This window comes from Montipora capricornis, chromosome 6 (genome assembly GCF_036669925.1).
Source record: "Montipora capricornis isolate CH-2021 chromosome 6, ASM3666992v2, whole genome shotgun sequence".
Taxonomy (NCBI): Eukaryota; Metazoa; Cnidaria; class Anthozoa; order Scleractinia; family Acroporidae; genus Montipora; species Montipora capricornis.
This window is the reverse complement of record NC_090888.1, coordinates 48,334,257-48,358,365: the sequence shown is the minus strand read 5'-3', so window position 1 is coordinate 48,358,365 and position 24,109 is coordinate 48,334,257. Positions and strand designations below refer to the sequence as shown.

General features: G+C 39.5%; 2 protein-coding genes across 3 annotated transcripts in view; one reads left to right on the top strand and one right to left on the bottom strand.

Annotated features, from left to right (window-relative positions):
* Positions 1 to 24,109, top strand: part of LOC138052328 (uncharacterized) — a 45,728-nt gene that overhangs the window by 19,822 nt on the left and 1,797 nt on the right. For both annotated transcript variants that reach the window (XM_068898748.1, XM_068898747.1), the window contains exons 4-8: positions 177 to 292; positions 481 to 574; positions 1,248 to 1,314; positions 11,637 to 11,953; positions 22,851 to 22,908. In XM_068898748.1, coding sequence (XP_068754849.1) covers positions 177 to 292; positions 481 to 574; positions 1,248 to 1,314; positions 11,637 to 11,953; positions 22,851 to 22,908 — 652 coding nt within the window. The remainder of the gene's footprint in view (positions 1 to 176; positions 293 to 480; positions 575 to 1,247; positions 1,315 to 11,636; positions 11,954 to 22,850; positions 22,909 to 24,109) is intronic.
* Positions 11,982 to 20,100, bottom strand: LOC138052327 (ZP domain-containing protein-like). The gene is made up of 5 exons (XM_068898746.1): positions 19,942 to 20,100; positions 16,320 to 16,352; positions 15,158 to 15,740; positions 13,250 to 13,581; positions 11,982 to 12,850 (listed from the first exon to the last, which is right to left on the bottom strand). The coding sequence occupies exons 1-5, from the start codon at positions 20,015 to 20,017 to the stop codon at positions 12,711 to 12,713; spliced, it is 1,164 nt and encodes a 387-aa protein (XP_068754847.1). The 5' UTR covers positions 20,018 to 20,100; the 3' UTR covers positions 11,982 to 12,710.

Here is a 24,109-nt window from a genome sequence, read left to right as displayed (position 1 = left end):
AAAGGGTGTCGTGAGTGAGAACTCACTTGAATTAGAAGCCTGTGTTAATCAACAGAATTGGCCTACCGTTTAGGTACGTTCATTTCTTTTAAAGAAAATGTTTACGTGATTTATTTTACTGGCGTAGTTAATTAATAACTGCTTTACTAGCTTTGTTTTGAATCAATTTGTCTTAGATCTGTATGTGGACTTACAGTCCTCCATGGTACCAAAACATTGGACTACAAAGAACAGTTATAGTTCTTATCGACTCGGAAACAAGCTTCACACAATTAGAATACAGCAACGTACAGTAAGTACTGTCATATATAGTATGTTAAATTATTATTTTTTTTGTTTTTCTTAACCATGAAAACATAATTATTTTCAGGAACCAAAGGCTTTCAAAGAAAACTAGGTTCTTTGCAGTCTGGCCTTCAACCAAATGTTCCTGTTCTAACGATTGAAGTGGTGTTAAACTCATTTTTCTTCTATCCTCAGTGTCTTATCTGTAGTAAGACTCAGATGCGATCCAACGAAGAAGCATCCGCAAGATGCAGTGTTCGACGTTATTGATATTGAAAGCAACCCGAAGGTAAAACAAAAAAAAAATGCGCAGTCAGGTGGGGCATTTCCTGTTGGTAGATTTTTGTTACATAGCTCACTAGAAAAACAAACAGAAAGACAAAGTTTAACAGACACTGTGACAGATATTGACTGATAAACAAACTTATACAAGTACTTTCGAGCACACGAACTTTGAATCTTTATTTTAGCTCGAATTCTAAAGACGCTCAAAGATAGAAGATCTCCGAGCAAACCTAATCATAGCGACAAAAAAGCGAGGGATAGATAGTACACGGGAAACTACCAAATGCCTCTAAGGGAGAAAAATCATCGCAGTGAAGACCAACCTAAGCAATTGCAAAGGAACCCGGAAAATCGCATTGGTTTCACATGACGTCACGGCCACCATGTTGGTGTCCTCAAACAAAGAAACGGCGGCTGTGTTGGTGCCCCGACCAAATCTTTCGGTAATTGAACTCTATTATTATGCAAACATTTTCTACCGTTTTGGTTGAAAAACATGGCTATTGATGACGTGGGTGAACCAAGAATACAAGTTTTCAACTTTTTGTCGTGCTATTTGTGCCAAATATCACAGTAAAACCGACTTTAACCTGTACTAAACGCGATTTCTTTCTAACGTAATTTAAATCAAAATCTTAAGAGAGCAGGGTGACATCTTTAAAATGTACTTTTCTTAGGTTTTTATGCTCACACACAATTGCGCCTGTCCAGATGCTTGTTCTAAAGTGAAGCCAACAGCAAAATGTAAGTCGAATGTCAGATGACAAGTGTATTTACAATCAAATCTCTCTGATGCCTTTGACACAATGATACGCTAAGTACACTGTAGGAATGTTGCGCTCTATATATCACGTGAACGAAATTATATATAAAATTATAGTTTGAACTGCGGATATGAAATCAAGTGAGGCTATTTTTCAGGACTGCTCTACGCAATTGCTAAAATTGCGTTCATAACGGCAAGGATCATAGCCCAGGCGTACCTCGGTTGTTGGTGCGCAGCCTTCTGAGCAGGAGGATCGCCAGTTCGATCCCCGTCATTCGATCGACGCCTGTTTCGACTTTCCTCTGATCCGTGTAGTTGTAGCTTTGAATACCCGTAAAACGGAGCATTGACGGAGGAAGAGGTGCGCACCGAGGGCCACAAGTACATCATTAACTCCAGGGGCACCCAACGAATCTGTTCCTCACATTATCTGTTTCCCAGAGGAATCTTGCTTGCTGGCAAAAATACAGGTCTTTCGAAGAGCTGGCTGGGAAATTTTGTTATTGATAGAGGTTTTGCCTGGGAATTACTGACTTTTTCTAGCATTTCAACCCCAGCTGGCTGTAGAAACTCTGAAGACTGAGGACGACTAAAAAAAAAAAAAAGAACCCCCTCCCTCTCCCAGAGAGTAGTCACAAACATACGACGGCTGGTCAGAGTGATTGCGCTTGCGGAAAAAACCTGTTTTGTCTCGGTTTTGTCGCTTTTGTTTGTTTTAGATCGAGGGATTTGAAAGCGCGCGGAATTCCTGGCTTGGAACTAAATTTGATCAGCTGCCTGGGAAACCAACCAATTTTATCTAGCTGCAGGGTGGGAAATTTCTTGTGTGTCTGATCCGTGTAGCTGTAGCTTTGAATACCCGTAAAACGGAGCATTGATGGAGGAAGAGGTGGGCACCGAGGGCCACAAGTTCATCATTAACTCCAGGGGCACCCAACGAATCTGTTCCTCACATTATCTGTTTCCCAGAGGAATCTTGCTTGCTGGCAAAAATACAGGTGTTTCGATGAGCTGGCTGGGAAATTTTGTTATTGATAGAGGTTTTGCCTGGGAATTACTGACTTTTTCTAGCATTTCAACCCGAGCTGGCTGTAGAAACTCTGAAGACTGAGGACGACTAAAAAAAAAAAAAGAACCCCCTCCCTCTCCCAGAGAGTAGTCACAAACATACGACGGCTGGTCAGAGTGATTGCGCTTGCGGAAAAAACCTGTTTTGTCTCGGTTTTGTCGCTTTTGTTCGTTTTAGATCGAGGGATTTGAAAGCGCGCGGAATTCCTGGCTTGGAACTAAATTTGATCAGCTGGCTGGGAAACCAGCCAGTTTTATCTAGCTGCAGGGTGGGAAATTTCTTGTGTGTCTTGCTGGGAAAAAGGAACAGATAATGTTTTCCCAGCAACACTGAAAAACACCTGAAAATGAATTAATAACATTTATTTTCATTAACTGGGGTATAATAATACATTTTACAACAAATTGGTCGTTGGGTGCCCCTGAAGATTTTTAGGGGATAAAAATATGCCTATATCTAACGTTTAAGTACTAAAATACGTTTGACAATGCTATTTTTAAGTAGTTTTGAACTATATTCTCGTTGGGTGCCCCTGTAACTCTAGTTGACTGTCTAGAGTTTTCCTCGTAAAATAGGGACCTTCACCTTTACCCTTATGATAGCTTCAAAAACTCATTGATAATTCATAAGTCCATTGACCTATCAAAAAGTCGATAAACACGTGCAGTGACTTTATATTGATAAACCTCCTTATTAGTATGCGGTGTTTTATCAGCTGATAAAACACTCCTCAGTTGTATGCAGTGTTTTATCAGATATAAAGACACTGCACGTGACTTATGAATATTAATTACTCTCAGCGGGCGGATACTTTACCCATTCTCCTTCCAAACTTCTTCAACAAATCTTGTCAGCCAAAAAATTCAACGACTCTGCCGTCATGTTAACAATGCATACTGCATACTTTTAGCATACTGTCATGGCGGTTGGACGCCTTTTACTGGGCTGTGCCATTTCTCTATTAATTTTGCGCATCTCCTGATGTTATTTGGTAAGCCGAATGTCAACTTGAACCACGTAAGTGAAGTCTCGTCCTATCTTTGGAGATTTTGTAAGACAAATGATTCTCTAAGACCATGTTCGACACATTTTATTCGCCGCCGCCGAGACTTCAGTAAACCAATTGGATTCGCGGCCGGTTTACTTCTTCTTTGCGGAGACATTGCGATTCAGCCTGGTCCAGGCAGGTCATCAGGGCACAAGAACATACCCTACTGCTCTACTCTCAAGTGTCCATGAATTCGGAACGTACTGGTAAAAAGCAGAACGAGCTCCAAGCACTATCGATTGGAAACGACGTAGTGTTTTGTGTGGAATCGTGGCTTAATCCAAACTACTTGAACTGTGAGCTCCTTCCCTCTAGCTCAGACTTTACCATCTATAGACGGGATAGGAAAAATAGAGGAGGATGTGGAGTGTTTTTAGCCGTAAAAAATCGACTACCGAGAATTCGCCGCAGAGATCTTGAAACGGACGCTGAAATACTGCTTTGTGAGCTTCGACCAGATTCCAGGAGAAAAATTCTAGCAGTTGTCTTCTATAGACCACATGACACGGACTTGGAATATCTTAAGCAACTCAAGAAAACTTTGTTACTCCTTGCATACGGAACCCGCGCCCGCAGTGCGCGCGGCAGTCAAAACTGTGCTGTCCTGTCAATCATTTGCCCTTTCACCGGAAATAGTGCATTTCGGTTATGCGTAAATGATATTGTTGTCGATCTACCCCGTCGAAAAGACGCGACTAAAGTCTTCGCGAAGTTAACATAACTAAATACGTTATTATCAATACGGTTTTGCCTTCTTCTTACACTTGATTCGAAAATACCAGCCTGAATTGGTCTTAAAGTAGTTAGAAAAAGCACAAATAACAGCCAAAGCATAACAGATTACGTTCGAATTCTGCTCACCGACACCCAAGTTTGTTGACAACAAAAATTGCCACAAAGTGTTTTAAATGGTTTTCTGGCCCTTTGTTAATTGCGCTCACGTGAAGTTTAAATGGGTATCGGGAAAGAAAAATTGTCAAGCTGACATGTCTTTCGTGTAAACATACATTTTCAAGTAGCGGAAGTTTGTATAAGCACTACAAAAGTTTTACTCACTATTGCCCGAAGGAACACCCTTTATAAGCTGCAAGCTAGGAAGCCGCTGATTAATTCTTGCACAAAAACCTCAGCCCCTATTAAACACAGGAAAGCCAGAATTAGAGAGTTTTTCAGCGCAAGGCTCACTAAGGAAGAGCTTCTAGAGCTTGCCCTCCCGCAGGTCGCCAGAAAGGCGCAAACAACTTGAAGCTGATTCATGTCCGAAAAGAGCAAGAAGGGGCAGTCAAAATTGTGTTTCTTGTTCTGTGCGAGAATTTACTCAAAACTTTTCCCTCAATCCCAAATAAGAAATTGCTGTGAATGACCATGAGGCCAATAAGAGAATCAACATCAAAGAGGCGCTCCCAGGGGTTTTGGGGAAGAAAAGAATATGGCTAATTTGAACTGGGGAACAGAGGAACAATATCAAAATATTTTAGGGAACTAGGGAAGAAAACCAATTTAGATTTTAGGGATCAAAAAGCTGGGACTGACAAGTTTGAAAGTAATTTGGGGAACAAGAAAACACAATCAAATATTTAAATTTACAAAATGTCAAACAGCATATTTTAGTCTCATATTCAATTAGATTTGGCTGCAATATTCCTTAAAACTATGCAGAACTATATTCCATAAAATGTGGAACATTTCCTGCCAATTTAAATATGCCACAAAAGGGCTCAAAAAAGCAACCAGTTAAGTTTTTAGATAAACATAGTGTTTCAATGGAGGTCTGACACAATACCTAAAAATTGAATGATTTGACGTCTTCAAGACATTGAATGACCAAGCAATACACAAACTGCAGCAATGTATGTTACGTTCACAAAGTGGGAATGAAAAAGAAAATCCTCAACTGATGCTTCAACATGCATTTAAATTAATTTTCTATCAACAATTCAAGGGACTGACTCTTCAGTGTCTATTCAGTGGTATTAATTTACGTTTAGTTTAAAGTTAGTGGCAGCATTCACCAATGTAGAGAACAAACACATCGAGTTTCTTCTCAAGCAACCAGGTGTTCAAGTAGCTATTCAATTTCCAAAGAACACTATGGTTGTGTACCAGTACCTGGGTGAATTCGGGTACCTGGCCTGAAACTGAAACTGAAACTGAAACTTGTGGAGTAAAACAACTTGTTGAGCTTGTAACTTAAACTGGGTAGATAATTATGTCTACAAATATTGTCTCTTCAATCGACAGTTTCTCCTAATTTTGTGCACCATTCACTTGTTGGTTCCTTAATAAAAAATCGCTAATTCAATTAAAAACACAAGCACTGAAGAACGAACTGCTCAAGAATGCACGACTAGAGTCACTGAAAAAGTGCTGCATGCTACGTGGGTGTTTGCAGAACGATGGCAAGTTGTAATCATTGAAAGAAAACTCCACTCCAGATCTGATAGACGATGGTCGTGCAAGATTCGCCAAGCACCTGGAACACCCAACAGGATTGTTCGTTGTTTGGCACAGCACTAAGACCAATAAGACCAATCTTGCCCAAATACCACAACAATTTTGGCAGCAGGCAAGCTCATCACAAGCCATCAAAGTTGGCGTAAAGCAGCATAGTGCTTCACCTGAAGTTCGATCATGATGGACACAAACAAGAGTTGAAAGAACTTCATAAGGTCAGACGACCAAATGTGATCGACCCAATACTCGTTAGAGCGGCTCATATCGGACATTGAAGTGGTGAACAAACAAAGGGATTTCGTCATAAAAATGTTCACTCAGCAACGTCTTCTTCTCCGACAGAATAAAGTTCAAAATCGATCCTGGTTGTTAATCACGGGCTAACCCAACCTATAAACTGGATAAAGTGGATTGCCAAATTTATTGTCAGAACAATGCGTGATTTCTGTCCCGCTGAGTTCAAAGAAGTGACGGTCGAGAGTCACAAGAGAAGGCTTAACGAATGTCCATCGATCTAACCAATCAGAATGTAAACAATTGGCGTGACATTTGGATAGCACAGTTTTTCCCGCTCGTTGAATTCTGATTGGTCAGTTTAAATTTCAGTAGCTCTCGCCGTATGCAAGGCTGGCCTCGAAAGCAAAATTCGATCACATACTATTAATAGGGAATTTTAACCTCTCTGAAATCGACTGGCAAACTGCTACGAACAAAAAGTTGGGGACTGTCTTTACAATTATTTTACCAAGCTGGTGAAAGACAACTCCTTGTGGCAGTTAATCGACGTTCCGACCAAGGGCAAAAACATTTTGGATCTAATTCTCACTACTATTCCCACTAAAGTCCAACACATCCATGGATTTGACGATATAATTTGTACAGATCACAAATTAATTAGTTTCGAGTTGGATCTAAAAGTCCCTAAAAGATCGAAAACAAAACGCGTTGTGTATAACTTCAAGCGTCACTGTGCTGACTGGTTAGGACTCAAAGAGACATTCCGAAATACCCCGTGGGACGCATGCATTGTTCCCGATGATATTGACGCCTCACTTGACAATTGGTATGATCTCTTTGCTGCAGCTGCTAATGATCGTATTCCTAAATGCAAAGCACGAAGCGTGAATGATCTGCCCTGGACAGACAATGAACTAAGATTATTGTTAAAGAAAAAAGACGACGCAAGAAAAAAACTTAAACGTAAGCGCTCGTCATCGACTGAAGCCAACTTTATCGAGCTACAACGCTCTGTAAAGGAAGTGCTTATGCGGAAAAAGAAGGAGCATGCAGAAAAACTCAAGGCATCCATCTCAGAAAATCCCAAGCGCTTTTGGTCCTACATCAAGTCATCTACTTGCGATAGACCCTCCCCTAACTTTCTTAGGGACGGACATAAACTTGCAACTGACAGTCGGGACAGAGCTAACATCCTAAATACGTTTTTTAGTTTTGTGTTTAATCCGGCGAGTACGGCCTCGCCACCACTTAGTGCTCTGCCCCCCAGTGGTGTCGGAGAAGAACTGGATTCTATTGAAATTACAGTCTCTGAAGTGAGGGAGGTTCTTCTTGGTCTTGACCCTAATAAACCATGTGGGCCTGTCAACATCCCAGGATCCCTCCTGAAAAATACAGCAGCTGAGGTAGCGCCTTCCTTGTGTAAAATATTCAACTTATCTCTGTCACATGGGGTGGTACCCGCGCTGTGGAAACGTGCAAATGTCTCTTCAGTTTTCAAAAAAAACGACCCGACTCTGGCAGAGCATTATCGACCGATTTCCCTGCTTTGCATAGTCTCAAAAGTGTTAGAAAGGTGCGTCTTTAACCACTGCTATCCACACTTTGCACCTCTACCGTACAATCTGCAACCTGGATTCTTACGAGGGAAATCAACAGTTACGCAAGTATTAGAGAGGTATCTCATGACATCCTGGACATGGTTTCTGGAGGTCAAGAGGTAGATGTCCTACACCTCGATCTCTCTAAGGCATTTGACAAGGTGCCCCATGACCTCCTATATTGACTAAACCCCACCGCCATGGTATTTCAGGCACCGCCCTTCGATGGTTTGCGAGCTATCTGTCAAATAGACAACAGCGGGTCCTTCTTGAGGGTGCCTTCTCGGATTGGCTACCTGTAACATCTAGGGTACCACAGGGCTCCATATTGGGGCCTCTGTTGTTCTTGGTTTTAGCAAAACGAAATGCCGTCCTACGTACAGCATGGATCAAGTCTCGCCCTTTTTTGCGGACGACAGCAAACTTTACCGGCCTATAGACTCTATAAGTTCTCCTGCCTTGTTGCAATCTGACCTAGATGGTTTACATTTATGGAGCAGCGATCATAGGATGACATTTAACACTACTAAATGTAAAGTTTTGCGTATCTCCAAGCGAAGATCTCGTAGAAAGCCCCTCAACACATATCATCTTGGCGAGGGAGTATTATCGCACTCTCCTGAAATCTCTGACTTGGGCGTATCTGTCTCTGGTAACTGCACATGGAATAGTCATATCGAGCAGATGTGTGCAAAGGCGAATAGGGTACTTTGTCTAGTGAAGAGGCTGTGTGCCAGGGACATTCGTGACGTCCAGACGAGAAAGTTGTTATACACGGCGCTTGTCAGGCCGTTACTAGAACATTCATCAAGTGTGTGGTCGCCCTACTAAGTAAAACATCGCAGACTGATAGAGAACATTCAGAGGCGTGCCACTAAGTTTATATTGAACTATCCTCCAAGAGAAGTCAGTTATATCAATAGATTAGACCAGCTTAACCTACTACCTCTTGATTTTCGTAGACAAATACTGTTACTTGTAATTTTGGACGTTTCATTCAAACTGCCACTCATCCAGCCAACTTTGACCTACTTTCTAGGCACAATCAGGAATACTATTGTAACAGCTATTTTCCTAGGACTGTTAAGTTGTGGAACAGCTTACCTGGCTCAGTCTAGCCAGGATCTCTTTTGGTTTAGAGTCCATCTTAACGATCACTTTAGAGGTCTACTACAAACTTATAGTCCGCCATGATTTGTCAATTAATTTGCATACTTTTTTGTTTCTTATTCTTTTATGTCAGTCTAATTTATTCTACCATGTAAGCCTAATTCTAATTTTTGAGCCTAGGGGATACGTTGCAATTGGGGCCCTGCCCTGTTCGTGTCTCCGGTCACGTCATAGTATTGTTATGTTTCTCTTTTCTTATATTATATGTTATGTATAGATATTCTTGTGACGAATTCCAATTCGTGGCATATCGTTGATGTTGGAAAGGATTTTAATTTTCCAACAAGGTTTTTTCTTCATCGGCAGTTTTCAATTCTCTGAACGTTCTCTCACGCAGCATTTTTAACCAACCTTCTTCAACAATCGACTGCAACAAAGATAGGACATGCTTGTAGAATTACCATACCGCTTATAAGGTCCACTTGTTTTTCTTGTATGCTAAGATCTTCCCCCCACAACTTGAACCTTTGTTAGGACTCCCGAGGGACACACTTTTTGTAGAAAGTTTTTGAAGCCGTTCAAAAAACTACAGCACGTGTTTTATCGGGTCTAAAAACACTGGGCAACGCCCGATAAAACACTGCTGCTTGTTTTTTAAACATCATTTCACTTGATTTATATCACGTATTTCCAGAAAAAAAAAAGACCGTCACAAAGTGTTTTTCTTACCCCACGTCAAAAGCACACTTGAGCACACCCTGGAAGATGACAGGATAGAAGCATGGAGTTTACTCATCTTACTTTGCTGAAGTCTTGAAAAGATGTGGAGCTTTAAAACCTGAAAACTGCTCAGGAGTGAGCCTTCATCGTGCCATTTCAATGCAGAATTACATAGGGATGCGAAAGAGAATAAAACACGGTATTTTCTTGTTTCACGTCATTTTTGCATCGGTTTTCCGAAATTCTTTGAGATTTCACTTCATAACAGAAAAGAGATTTCAAGCATGAAACATAAAAATCTATTCGAACACCTGTTTTGGGTACATACTTGGTCGTATGATTTCGTTTTCACCCATCATTGCTGTTTGATGAGCTTATCATTGTTTATCGGTCTTTTTTCATCTCTAAGCGCGGTTGCTATTTGTTTGGTTGTTTGCTTCTTTTAGTGCGAGGCGTAAGTAATAAATTCAGTTCCTTTGTCTATTATATCAGTGTCTAATTAGCTTGTTTCGCTGTCATTTATTTATTTATAATGTTCTTATTTTTGATGCGAATTACGTAACTCGCGAATCGCCCATATTATGGGCTGGTTCTAAATGGCGGCACAAGCATACGCACAAGCAACCCACACTCGATCGCGTTCTTATCATTAGTAACTTTAGTTAGGACAAAAGACACTAAGTACTGTTTAAAGCTCATGCACGTGACGTATTGTTGGTGATCTAATAGGCTGTTTCGCTCATGAATAATTTTCTTTTTTTTAATTAACAGAAAGCCACGCGTCTGCTTATGGGGAATGTGCTTATGTTTGCGTTCCCGGTGAAAACAAGCTTTATAAAAGGAACAGCTTTCGTGATAAACATCATACGTAATTATTGTACAACGAGACTTCTGGGCTACTACCAAAAATGTAGGATGAGAAATCTCACTTGTAAATGATATCGCAGCACGCGGCTAAGGTCTCACGATGAACTAATACTGCGCAAGCGTGAAATGTCGCCTTTCTCTTTGTGACGTAACTGCTGGCAACACCCTAAGTTGAAGCTGCTGCATAAAGGGAACCTCAATCCACGAAGTAATGTCTACATTCAAATTTGTTTGACAGAGTTCCAAAGGAAGCGTTTGTATCTGAAATAGATGAATTTAAGAATCGCGTCATTGTTTTCAAATTTCACGGGTGCCGTAATCTTGAATAATTGTGACGTGTTATAGAGTGTTTTCACTCACGGGATCAATAACCTTGTTTTTCCACCGAAACAAGAAAACGTTTGCATGATAATAGCGCTCAATTCCCGGGGAATTGGTTTGGAACACCATCGTGGCCGCCGTTCCATTGCTCAGGAACACGAACATGCCGCCGTGACGTTACGTGAAAACACTCTGTAGACCATAAAGAGCGATGACCTCTGTATTCCTTGTATTTATGTTTATTATACCTACTGCCCTCATTTTGAAAAAAAAAAAACAACAAGAACAAAAAACATTTTATGTGGCGGCCATTATGAAAGAGGTCTATGGTTTCCCTACCGTTATTACTCAAAAGCCTCTCGCGTCAGAACAATAGGACAACCTGAACGTCACATTTAGTCAAGGTAACGGCGCCCGGGGAATTTGTAAGTGAAATTGAGCGATTCGAAACTTCATTTTTTTGTGATACAAACACTTAAGATCGTCTGGGTGAGAGTAGTCCTGAGAAGGCGGACTGTTGTTGGTGACATTGACTGACATTTCGACAATCTGAGCGGAAGTCACCCTTAAAGTCAAGTAATTTGTGTTGTTCAAGTGCATCGTATAAATACTCTGATCTCAGTTTTAGTAACTTTACCCAACATGAAAGTGAGATTTCCGTAAAATGTGAGCCTACATTTCAATTCTTTAGTTCATACTTGAAAGTAATTGCACACAACGATCACACTGTAAATTGTCTGCTCTTGATGGAAGGATCCATTTTATCAACAGATAATATCTGAGTTTTAGGTACTTTAATCTGTGTCGTACTTTTTGTTTTAAAAAGGGCTCTGTTGTTCGTATTATTGAGAGATTATTTTGTTATTTTCTCTTCAGCTGTCCCCCCTGACGTCTTCCGTTTAACTTACTGGATACCCATTGGTGCATTATCGCTTCTTTCAATTGCTGGTCCCTTGGTAATTTACTTCTGTCAGAAAAGGCAAGCCCCTAATGATAACCAGCAGCAACTTATTAATGGCGGAGGAAACGAAGTTGATTGCATTATAAACCAATTTGATGACTCACACCATGCAAAGAGACCCATAAATGAAGAAGTTTCAACGAAGCCACCAACAGGAAATTCTAGCCCTCGGTGCAATATTGCAGTTTGTAATAAAGACTATTCTGAAACATTCAAAAACAAAACGCGGGAGGTAGGAAGTTTCACATAAATTATCTCAGTCGCTTTTCAAAGACTTTTATTCAACGTATGCTAACAATAACATAAAAACTAAATAACTTTGAGACAAGAAGAAAACTCCAAGACGTACTGATTTATCTGTTTACGGTGTGCGAAAGAAGAACTGTTCTTTCGATAACGGGGTCAAATCGCGTTCAGTGGCCACGGGGCGTTCATTTCAGAAGTCAGACCTCGACAGAATAACGTCGACACCAAGTATTGTATAATATACGAGTATCGTAACGATGTTATTCTTTTATCGAAAATGAGCCCTTAATCTTTTTTCCTTAGCGCAATTGTGTTCACAACCAAATGGAAAAAAGATGAGATTACAAAAGGGACACTGTAGAACCAGAGGCGCATGACCTTGAAGCGTTTTAAATCACTGGTTCAGAGCTAGATTTTCTTTTTTTTTTTTCAGTTAAAAATTTCCTTATTTGGATGTGACGTAGCTCGTGCATTTCCGGCGCGTGCAGCTTCCATCTTATTTTTGTCCATATTTGGGCATAAAATTGATGGCCTAAAACCCACACCTGTGTTCCAAGGAAAAGAGTTGCAAGTTACACGCTTCAAGATCACGTGCTTTGGGTGGAACTTATACTTGCTTGCCATAAACAAAGGAAATAACTAAAAATACAATATCGCCAATAACTGATAAGTTTTGCGTGAGCAAAAACGGCAAAAGGCATCTTCACTGCTCCTTAAAAGTGACGAAACTCAATCGGCAGTGATTAATCGTCGGAAGGAAGAGTGAGTCGTTGGTACTGGTGCAATGCCCTCTGCTTTCTCTTCTCCAACGCAAAGTATGACACGCCCAATACGCAGGCGACCGCCATCACAGCCATTGCTGCAACAAGTGTGGAATGCATTGCTGTAGAAAAACAACAATTGTAATTTTAGGCTCTCTTATGTGATGAGGATTCATCTTACTTGATTGGTGTAAACACTCCTTTGAAATTTAAACTTGAATTCAAGAAAGACCGATAAAAAATACCCTCTTTGCCCCTTAATATCTTTTCCTTCTATCATACGATACAGAAACCCTGATGCCTCAAAAAACTGAAACAAGAGCAATTGGGGCCGACATTGTTTGCTTGCCCTACGCTTTTTTTCTTTTCTTTACATTTTCATCGTAGAGATTTTGGGAATTTTCAGGTTCCTATTTCGACTTTTCCATACGTATGGAGAAAATATTAATTACTCCTTCGCCTGTTACTGTCTTTGCACGTATCTGCAGAGAGCATAACTGTACACTGACTGACCAACTCACCACTTGTTTCTTCAACTCTGATGTCCTTTTCCGTTTCGATGTCCTTTGTCTCGTCTTCGTCTCCATCTCCACGCATAAATGGTCCTTCAGCCAAATACGCCTCCTCGTCCTTACTTTGAGACACTGCGTTGAGAGACCTCCTTTCCCGCGGCGGAATGCAGCCCTTCGCGCATCGTGAGTGAGGATCTGAAGCGTTGCATATCCTTACTTTGCAATGCATGTAAACGAACTGATGATCTCCAACAAAACTGAAGGCTTCGATTTCATACCTTTTAGTGCGAGAATCAGTAGTTGGTAAGAATTGAACGGTGTCATCTACATCCACTGGGCAGCTAAAAGGGAAGAAAATATGGGACAATTGATTGCATATAATATGAAGTAACATGATTGGTTTGCCACTGATGGAACTGTGCTGGTATGAAAGGCAAGAAACAACGATTGGGTTTTGCATTACAATTTAAAGATACAAAGATACATACATCTTGCCGTTCTAGCTGTACTTAAAAATTACGATTGCGTAAAAAGTCTATTATAGTTTTAGTTAAACATTTTATGTCCAGAAATCCCCCCTAATTAGATGCAAGGGGGTTTCAATAAGCGTCACGAAGAGTCCCCTTGCTCTTCTCTCCAACTTCAACATCACTCGTGTCTCGGAATACAGACAAATAACGTCACAAAGTGTCCCCCAAATGCAGCTCCTCAAGCAAGGATAAACAGCTGCATTTACTCTAAGCTAAAAATAACACTAACTTTTACCCTTACGTTATTGTTGGAAATGGGCAAAGAAAATGCTTAGACTCAAAGGGGACACCTCATGTTGGATGTCAAAATTGGGCGTCCATCTAATTAGGTACATTTCTGAACATAAGTGATTATATCCTACAATATTAAAATCTTAATGACTGGTCCCGAGGGAAACAGATGATTTTGTTTTCCGAGAATATAATAATAATACCATACATACTTAATTGACCGCTCCCCACAGGGGCTTTTCAGGGCCAATGAAACACAACGAAACGACAGAACAGAACAACAACAACTGTTAAGAAACCCAACTGGCTGGAGGCAAACCAGTTGGCTATTTACAAGTGCGGCTGGGAAGTTGAACCAGGGACTACCACGATCAAATTCAACGAGTGGTCAGAGCGGGTCTTGAACCCGGGATCTCCGGATCTCAAGGCAAGCGCCCTAACCACTGGGCCACACTGCCTCCGACAGTCGAGCGAAACAAAATTAACTTTTTCCCGAGGCACCAGTCATTAAGTGATTTGTTATATAGCACAAAAAGAAAGACATGCAAAGGCGACAGCAAAGGTGGTCGTCGGTCAACATTTGCGGGTAGCAGTGCACTGTTAACCTCCGACGTCATAAATTTTGCACTGTTGCCCGCTCAGAGAGTTTTGGCGGGAAACAGTTTTATTGTTAGATGTCACGTGACCTCGAAGTAACCAATGAGAGTGCTATATAACAATTGTAATTATTAAAAACTGAACTACAGATATCGGATTTCCAGCATTTTCATTGGCCCGCCGGATACAGGCTATTAGTTCATATACCTGCTGTACTTAATATGGTCAAGGAACGTGTCAGCAATAAAGTGAGCTGAAAGCATTTTTGAAGCTCTGAGAAAAAAAAATAATGGCAGACAACAGCCGTTTTCGACCGGAAATATCCGAGGCAGAAATCGGTGCTTCAGTGGAAGAATTGTTGACCCTGGAGTTTTTAATAAAACAATTATTCTACTCGGGTTTGTTGGATATAAAATGATTATAACTTCATATACAGCGCGCCCTCGTAACTTGATCATAGATAGAAATTACTACCACTTACCCCAATAGCACAGTAACTTAATTACTATTATTATTTTTTAAAGAATGGTAGAGGTAGGCAGGACAGTGAATCATTTACCCATGGTCAATAAAGGTGTATTTCAATCCCTCCTTGGTTGGGTCAGGATCTGGAGTCGCAAAGCACGTTTCTGCCAAGATAGATAATCGACTGTCGTCCGATTCCACGCTGACCTCCACGTACAATATTTGCCTTAGTTCCACCACAAAGGGGAACGCATTCTTCCTGATCTTGTTTTGGAAATCTTTAGTTGGAAATATCTTCATTTCCAGAACAAATTTTCCAAATCCCCTACGTGAGAAAATTATTTTTCTGCTCTCAACTTTGAGGCCAACAGCGGACACAACCCCAGTGTTTGAGTAGTAACAGCTAAATGGGATTTCCACTTCACGTACACGAGTGATAATTTGATTTGGTCCGATGGGAATCTCCTCCACCTTGTTGGAGTAAACCACAAAATTTCTGGTGTGTTTGCTTTTTGTGTGACATGCTGTCAGTTCCGTGAGAAGAGTAAAGCTAGTCTCTGCCTCTGTGGCTCCACAGCTCAGGTTGGAGAGACGAAGGTGTTCTTGGTCTATGCCAGGAAGAAGGGTCTTTGGAATGGTGATGGACATTCTATTCTGGCCACAAGTGACATTGATAGCTGCAATTTTTGTCAACAAATGAGAAATTTAAATCAATCACTGCGCAAGGTGTGGATTTTGTGCACTATTCAGTGGGATACTCACACAGCGCACTTTTGTCGTTTTATGTACAAAGTGCCACATGCGTTTTTCCAAAAGTTCTGCTTAGAAATGAATGACATGCTTATCTGATATAATAAAAAAAAAGCCTTTTAGCCCACGGTACTAAAGTAAGTTACTCTTACTCTCCCTCTTGTTTGCATCTTTTGCATCAACAGTGGCAACTTTACCTAAGATGGCTATTTCTTTTAGGCGTCGAAGGATGAATTAATATTATTTAGGGACAGATTTATTGAGTGACACGACGACCTCGCTGTCACTCCCAAGAAAGAAGTAGACGTTATTGGTACTATAATAAATTGTTCCCTTCTGACCTATGATATGCAAATTTGAACAATTTCTTTAGAAGATCGCTTTTACGGAAGCATGCATGTTTTAATGAACTAGTGATTAATTTAGTAGATCAGTAGAGGGGGTTAAAAACTGTTTTTGCTATCCCATATCTGTTATAGAAAATTAAGCCTGAAAGGTTATCCTACCTGGATGAGTTGGAATACTGGAATTGTGACCTCCTGTTGACGCAGAAATAGAAGATGATGAGTAATGACATTTCAAAATTTATAGAAACCCAGCCAACCACCCATGCTAATTAATTAATTAATTATATGTACCTTTTTAGACTCATGTAATGGCGCCAAGTTAACGTAGATGGCCATTATTTCACTTCAACAACTGAATTAATGTTATTCAAGCAATGATTTATTGAGTGGTGTGCTGACCATACTGTCAGCCCCGAGAGATCAGAAGTAAAAGTTATTGATATAATAATAAATTGCTTCCTTACGGCTTATATTATATACATATTTCATCAGTTAGCGTTTTTAGGGACACATGTTTTAATGAAGAAGTGATAAATTTGGGAAAGGGGGCTAAAAGCTCTTTGTGTTACCTTTTACCTTTTAGAAAAATTTAAGCCTGAAATGTTGCATCCTACCTGGATGAGCTAGAATAGTCGAATTGTGGCCTGCTATTGACACAGAAATACAAGGTGATGGGTAATCACACTTTTAATAGAAATCCACCCTTATCATAATTATGCGTTGAAACGCATTTAGATCATCCAAGAGAAACATAGGTTGGAACGTGATTTCAATGTTCTATCTACTCTAAGAAAGCCAATGAAACAGATTGCTGACGCCATATTCTTTTCGAGTACCAGGCTCCGTGGTATCACTTGTGGCGGAAGTGATACCACGTCGTTAATCGCAATGCTTCATTTCGGCAGAAAGCAATAGTTTTAAGCAGACATTTTCTGTAATTTTTTTTAACGGAGTAATGAATGAATTAACAGCTATAAATCATAGCATCTGGCTTCATGTTGTTTTCGAGCAGTGGTCTCGCTTGTGACATCAGATCACTCGTCCTAAGACAAGATGAGTGACTTCCATGTTCCCAAAACGACCCAAAACTAACTATTATCAAACGGATTGCTGGCGTCATGTTTTCGAGTGGTTAGTCTGGCTAGTGATACCAAGTCGCTTCATTTAGGCAACACTCAAGTATTCTATGAGCCAACTTTACGGGCTCGTCTTTCAGATATACGCGACTCAATAATTAACAGCCATAGATCATCTTCATATGTGTAGAAAGCATACGTGAGTGACCTTGAAGGGTTGGTTCTTCTACGCATTACAAAATCCTTGTGTTATCGACGTTCACTGCGAGTTCGCTCTCTGCGTATTGTACTCTGTTTAGTACACATGTTCTGCAAATGTGTTGCGTTCTCCCCGGAGCTCAGTGTATCGTCCTTACTCTCCTGCCCCCCAGTTCACATTGTCCATTATTTTTGCAAGACTCTATTTGCTGTGTGCGAAAACGGATGTTAAGTTCAAGGTCGCGAATGCTTTCCACACAGCCCTCTACTATACAAGCGGTATCGTTTTAGTTTGTGTAGGGCAAAGTCAGGTGTGTATTGGTACAAACAAAGCCAGCATAGTTACACCTACAAGTAGGTATGCGGTGCTTAGAGCATGTGCTGACAATAATTAGCTCATTTCTGAGAATGTGAGGCGACCTTTCTTGGCCAATAGCTATGACAGCCGCAACCCAGAATTAGAATTCCTCTGACCATCAATAGTCAGAAACCATTTCGGTTTGTTAGAGAGTTCATGGAAAACTTACAGAACTTGAGCGACAACTTTGAGGCCTCTCGTATCTGTGTATGTGAATGCTGGACATGAAAGCATACATCATGAAATATTTCGCATGAGCAGTCGAGAGTAAAAAAATGTAAACTGGATGACGTGAAGGACAACAATGGTTATCGTCATGCAAAGAAATCCACAAGAGTTTGAGTTGCTTGGATTTGTAGCGTTTTCAACTAGATCGTCATTTTTCTCAATAGAGAAAACAAGCGGGACATAAACAAAGTGAAACAAACGTATCGGACGTCATGACACCACTAGTACTGAGCTGAAAACTTTCCGCAATGGACAATTGTAACATGCGCAACACAACACACTTGTCTCTTACACGAGTGGGCGTTCAAACATGCCTCCATTGGGCTGCAAAAAAAAAAAAAAAAAAAAAACGAAAATATACTTTCTTGCGGGAATTGAGACCACGCTAGGAGCTGTTCCAAGACGTTTATCATTTATGATATTTTATAATTGCATAAGTGAGTGTGTCTTGAAAGTGAAGAAGGTGTAGTTATTGTGACAAGAAAGAAAACAGTTTTGTAAATAGTCAGTACAAATAGCCGATCATCGATCTAGTTTGCCATGATATTTTGTTTTGCCGAAGCTAAGCAATATACAAGGGTTTTAATCAGTTGCAAAATCTTGGTACTCGAGGGATTTTGTAAGAGTGCTTTCCCGAGTGTGATTGAAGTTTGTGTGTAACAGCAAAAGGGTTCTTTGGTCATCAACACACCAAAACGTTGAGCAAATGATGTTTCGTAGAACTTTTCTGCGGTTGGCCGTTGTTGTTTCTTAAAAGCTTGCTTTTGTTCTCTAGTTCCCGATGTTAGTTCCGAACTGTTACCTTATCTGTAAATATGTACTAATGTTTTTTTATCTTGTTTTCTATGAGATCTGCACTTGTATTGTATTCTGTTCCCCTGTTCGTGGGCTCAAAGTGCTTTCCAGAAAAAAACTCGTCGAACCCTCTTCATCTGAGGGAGTCTTGTTCTGTGCCATGTTTGCAGTGAACCTCCATTGGATTAAACTGACTGCTGGTCGAATCAAAATTTCACCTTAAAACGGTCTTGCCTTCATCCGTGACCGCTCATCCACTTATTTAATTTTAACATCTCATGAAATAAACAAGTTATTCTTCAAAGCCATATTGGAGAACAATGTCTCATCGCTGTTACAATCTTTTACAACCGGAAGGAAATTATCATGATTTGAATAAAATAGTTATTAATTATTATTATTAATGCCAAATATTACAAACACCAAGTATGAATCGCTTCATTTGATAGACAGCGGAATTTCTGAAGAACTTAACGAAATTGCATTAATTTCTCAAAGCGGAAAAACTATCGATCCAATGGGCGTGTGACATCAAAATAAGAGATTATGCAACACCAGAAAAGGATAATGATACCGTCGTCTAAAACAGGCAAATTTCTGATGTCCTCGAGAAAGTATTATTTTCCTTTGTATGAATTCAAATACTCTGACAGGAAAGGAGCGCTCTTGTTAATGAGGAGTTGGGAGACACTTCTTTTCAGCTTGAATTGAGCTATTGGCCACCGACATTTTGAATGATAAAATCTCTGTACCATCATGTTCATTCTGACATAAACGAAAAGTAGAGAAGAGACCTTGAAATTTTCCAATAGGAAAATAGAATCCCCTGACTCCTTATGATAACTATACAGAACACAAATCTATCCTCTGTGTTCCTTAAAAGCGATGTTGGTATTGATTTACCCCAAAGCCCTTTAAGTTAGGTTTTTTTTTCACTCCCCAAAACCGTTTTAAAGAAGCAAATCAAAAAGAAAAAGGATTAAATTTAGCATATGCAACTGTACCCCTAGATTCGGACCACTACAAGCCCCGAACAAAAATATATTCTCCTGTCTTTTCGAAATCGAATTAAATAGTAAGTATCTTAATGGATTTGGTGAAAACAAACTTGTACTTTGAAAAATACCTTCAGCAATTTCAGAAGCGGATCTCACTACTCTTGGAAGGACGAAGCAGAAAAGAAGAAAGATAATTCTCTGCATGGTGAAACTCAGGAGGACGACTTGTTTTCAACGCCAGTTGGGTTAGATCCAGTCATTAGAGTGGGCATCTGTAGTGTGAGTTGAAACAATAAATAAATTCAGTCATTGCGGAAAAAATATTTTCTTTTGTTAACACTTTATCCTTGACTGCCGCAAAAGAAAGCCCTATCATTAACAAGTCAGTGTCCTTTGAACTTTCGTGTTTCCGTCCACAATCATTAAAAACCACCTTCACGTATTTTCCACCAAAGGAGCTAAGCGGTATTGCTGTTTACATTAATTCACCGTGCACAAATGGTAGCTATAGCCCTGGTAAAGAGACGAGCTTCATTGATGAATGCATTTCAAACCAGCAATAAAAAAATACCATTACGGAATTTACGAGGTACTTGAAAAGTCTTTCGACACTTTTTCCGCAATGTATTAATGAAACAAGCCACCGTAACGAATCAGCATATGTCAAATAGATTGTTACGTGTAAAGCATGAGCGCGCCATATATACGCGTGAACCTTAATATTGCTTATGTTTTTTTTGTTTTAATTATTCCAATCTTACATCTCAATGCAAAAAACTTCCGTTAAGGAGTTAGCAACGTTGAAATGGTTATTTTGTGACCACTGATACGATATTTACCAATAAGTTTTTTTTTCTTTTTAGTTGAAGTGTAAAATGTATAAAGTTTAAAGTGCCTATGAAGTAAAAAGTATATTTTGCTTATTTTAAAGACCTTTCAAAATGATGAAGAATGGTGTTTTTTATTTTGGAATACCCTCTTTCGTTCCAGAGATATTTAATTTTTTGTCCTCCTCTGTTAAAGCGTCTAGGGACCGACTTCGAAACAGGTAATATTTACTGTAGGGTGAAGTACACTTTTGTTTGAATGCTTTTGTTATTTAGTGTTTTGTTCGTTTTCTACTACTATACGTTAATTATTTCTACGGCACTTTTGTACGAATAGTAGTACCATTTGCTGACTCTCATAAGGTTACTCTTCGTTATGTTAAACTGTTTTCTAAGCCAGTACCTCGAACCAGAAGAGCACTACATTTACCGAAATTCGTAAATTAATTCGTTTTCGAATACGAAATACGAGGGTTGAACAAAACGTCAAAATGGTGACAGCTATTTAGATGGCTTCAAGGTCCTGACGTTATCTTTTTCCCAGAAACGCGCTCGTGTCTCCAAAATTTATTACTGTAGGAAACTGGATGGGCTGGCAAGTCATGGTTCCACTAACGGCCGTAGTGTAATGATCCTATTGAAACCTAAGATAAATGTATCGTTCGACGTTATTGAAGACAAAAACGGTAGATATCTTAATTAAGTGAAACGGTGCTAGATGACACAAAGTTCATTTTCGTTAATTTTTATGCACCGAATGATCAGTGTCAACAAGTTCGTTTCTATAGAGACTTGTCCAATTTTGTTCTTAAAGAGGTTTTGCACGGGAGCCATGTTGCATGGCAGGAATAATGAAAATGTTTTGCATTAGAAAGAAGAAAGAATCTATTGTTCCTACCATGCAACATGGCTGCCGTGCAAAACCTTTTTAAGAACAAAATTGGACAAGTCTCTATAGAAACGAACTTGTTGACACTCTATTGTCCAGTTGGAGAGCTTGATAAACCCAGTCATCCAGAAAATGCATAAATTACTGAAAACCTATGACACATGAAAAGAAAAGCAATCTAATCTTCCAGGTTTCACATGGAGCAACCCTCCAATGAAAATTTAGTGTAGGTTATACTATTTTATGATCTCGGGAGGTATGCGGTCCTCGCTTAAAGTACCTAAATTAATACTGCTGTTGACATTGCATGCATCTGCCAAGTTTCATTATGTTTCGCCAACTTGAAAATAAATTATCAGTTTTTATCTGATTAAACTGCTTCCTTAAAATTCTTCCCAATATATTTTCCGATCATTCCGCAATGAATGTAGTCATAGCTTCTGAAGGTGGGTTAATTACCTGGTCCTGAATTTGCATCAAATTGCGATGAAGTGACAGATGAAAAACTATACTGGGAACCAATTAAAATGGAAATAAGAGCTGAGACTATCACTTACTTTAAAGGGAAAGCTGAGAAAAAGCGTGACGAGGAAAATTACTAAAGTATTATTAAAGGAATTTAACCGCTTGAAACAAGAAATCCGACTAAATTTTAATGAAGGGACTAAAGCTGAATTGTTAACACTTTATTCTTGACTGCCGCAAAAGAAAGCCCTATCATTAACAACTCAGTGTCCTTTGAACTTACGTGTTTCCGTCCACAATCATTAAAAACCACCTTCACGTATTTTCCACCAAAGGAGCTAAGCGGTATTGCTGTTTACATTAATTCACCGTGCACAAATGGTAGCTATAGCCCTGGTAAAGAGACGAGCTTCATTGATGAATGCATTTCAAACCAGCAATAAAAAAATACCATAACGGAATTTGCGAGGTACTTGAAACGTCTTTCGACACTTTTTCCGCAATGTATCAATGAAACAAGCCACCGTAACTAATCAGCATATGTGCAATAGGTTGTTACGTGTAAAGCATGAGCGCACCATATATACGCGCGAACCTTAATATTGTTTATGTTTTTTTCTTTGTTTTAATTATTCCAATCTTACATCTCAATGCAAAAATCTTCCGTTAAGGATTTAGCAACGTTGAAATGGTTATTTTGTGACCACTGATACGATATTTACCAAGAAGTTTTTTTTTTTTTAGTTGAAGTGTAAAATGTATAAAGTTTAAAGTGCCTATGAAGTAAAAAGTATATTTTGCTTATTTTAAAGACCTTTCAAAGTGATGAAGAATGGTGTTTTCTATTTCGTTCCAGAGACATTTAATTTTTTGTCCTCCTCTGTTAAAGCGTCTAAGGACCGACTTCGAAACAGGTAATATTTACTGTAGGGTGAAGTATACTTTTGTTTGAATGCTTTTGTTATTTAGTGTTTTGTTCGTTTTCTACTACTATACGTTAATTATTTCTACGGCACTTTTGTACGAATAGTAGTACCATTTGCTGACTCTCATAAGGTTACTCTTCGTTATGTTAAACTGTTTTCTAAGCCAGTACCTCGAACCAGAAGAGCACTACATTTACCGAAATTCGTAAATTAATTCGTTTTCGAATACGAAATGTAAGGTACTCTCTCTGAATGTCAGAGGGTTGAACAAAACGTCAAAATGGTGACAGCTATTTAGATGGCTTCACCAACAAGGTCCTGACGTTATCTTTTTCCAAGAAACGCACTCGTGTCACCAAAATTTATTACTGTAGGAAACTGGATGGGCTGGCAAGTCATGGTTCCACTAACGGCCGTAGTGTAATGATCCTATTGAAACCTAAGATAAATGTATCGTTCGACGTTATTGAAGACAAAAACGGTAGATATATCTTAATTAAGCGAAACGGTGCTAGGTGACACAAAGTTCATTTTCGTTAATTTTTATGCACCGAATGATCACTGTCAACAAGTTTGTTTCTATAGAGACTTGTCCAATTTTGTTCTTAAAGAGGTTTTGCACGGGAGCCATGTTGCATGGCAGGAACAATGAAAATGTTTTGCATTAGAAAGAAGAAAGAATCTATTGTTCCTACCATGCAACATGGCTGCCGTGCAAAACCTTTTTAAGAACAAAATTGGACAAGTCTCTATAGAAACGAACTTGTTGACACTCTATTGTCCAGTTGGAGAGCTTGATAAACCCAGTCATCCAGAAAATGCATAAATTACTGAAAACCTATGACTCATGAAAGGAAAAGCAATCTAATCTTCCAGGTTTCACATGGAGCAACCCTCCAATGAAAATTTAGTGTAGGTTATACTATTTTATGATCTCGGGAGGTATGCGGTCCTCGCTTAAAGTACCTAAATTAATACTGCTGTTGACATTGCATGCATCTGCCAAGTTTCATTATGTTTCGCCAATTTGAAAATAAATTATCAGTTTTTATCTGATTACACTGATTAAGGTTTAACTGCCTCCTTAAAATTCTTCCCAATATATTTTCCGATCATTCCGCAATGAATGTAGTCATAGCTTCTGAACGTGGGTTAATTACGTGGTCCTGAATTTGCATCAAATTGCGAT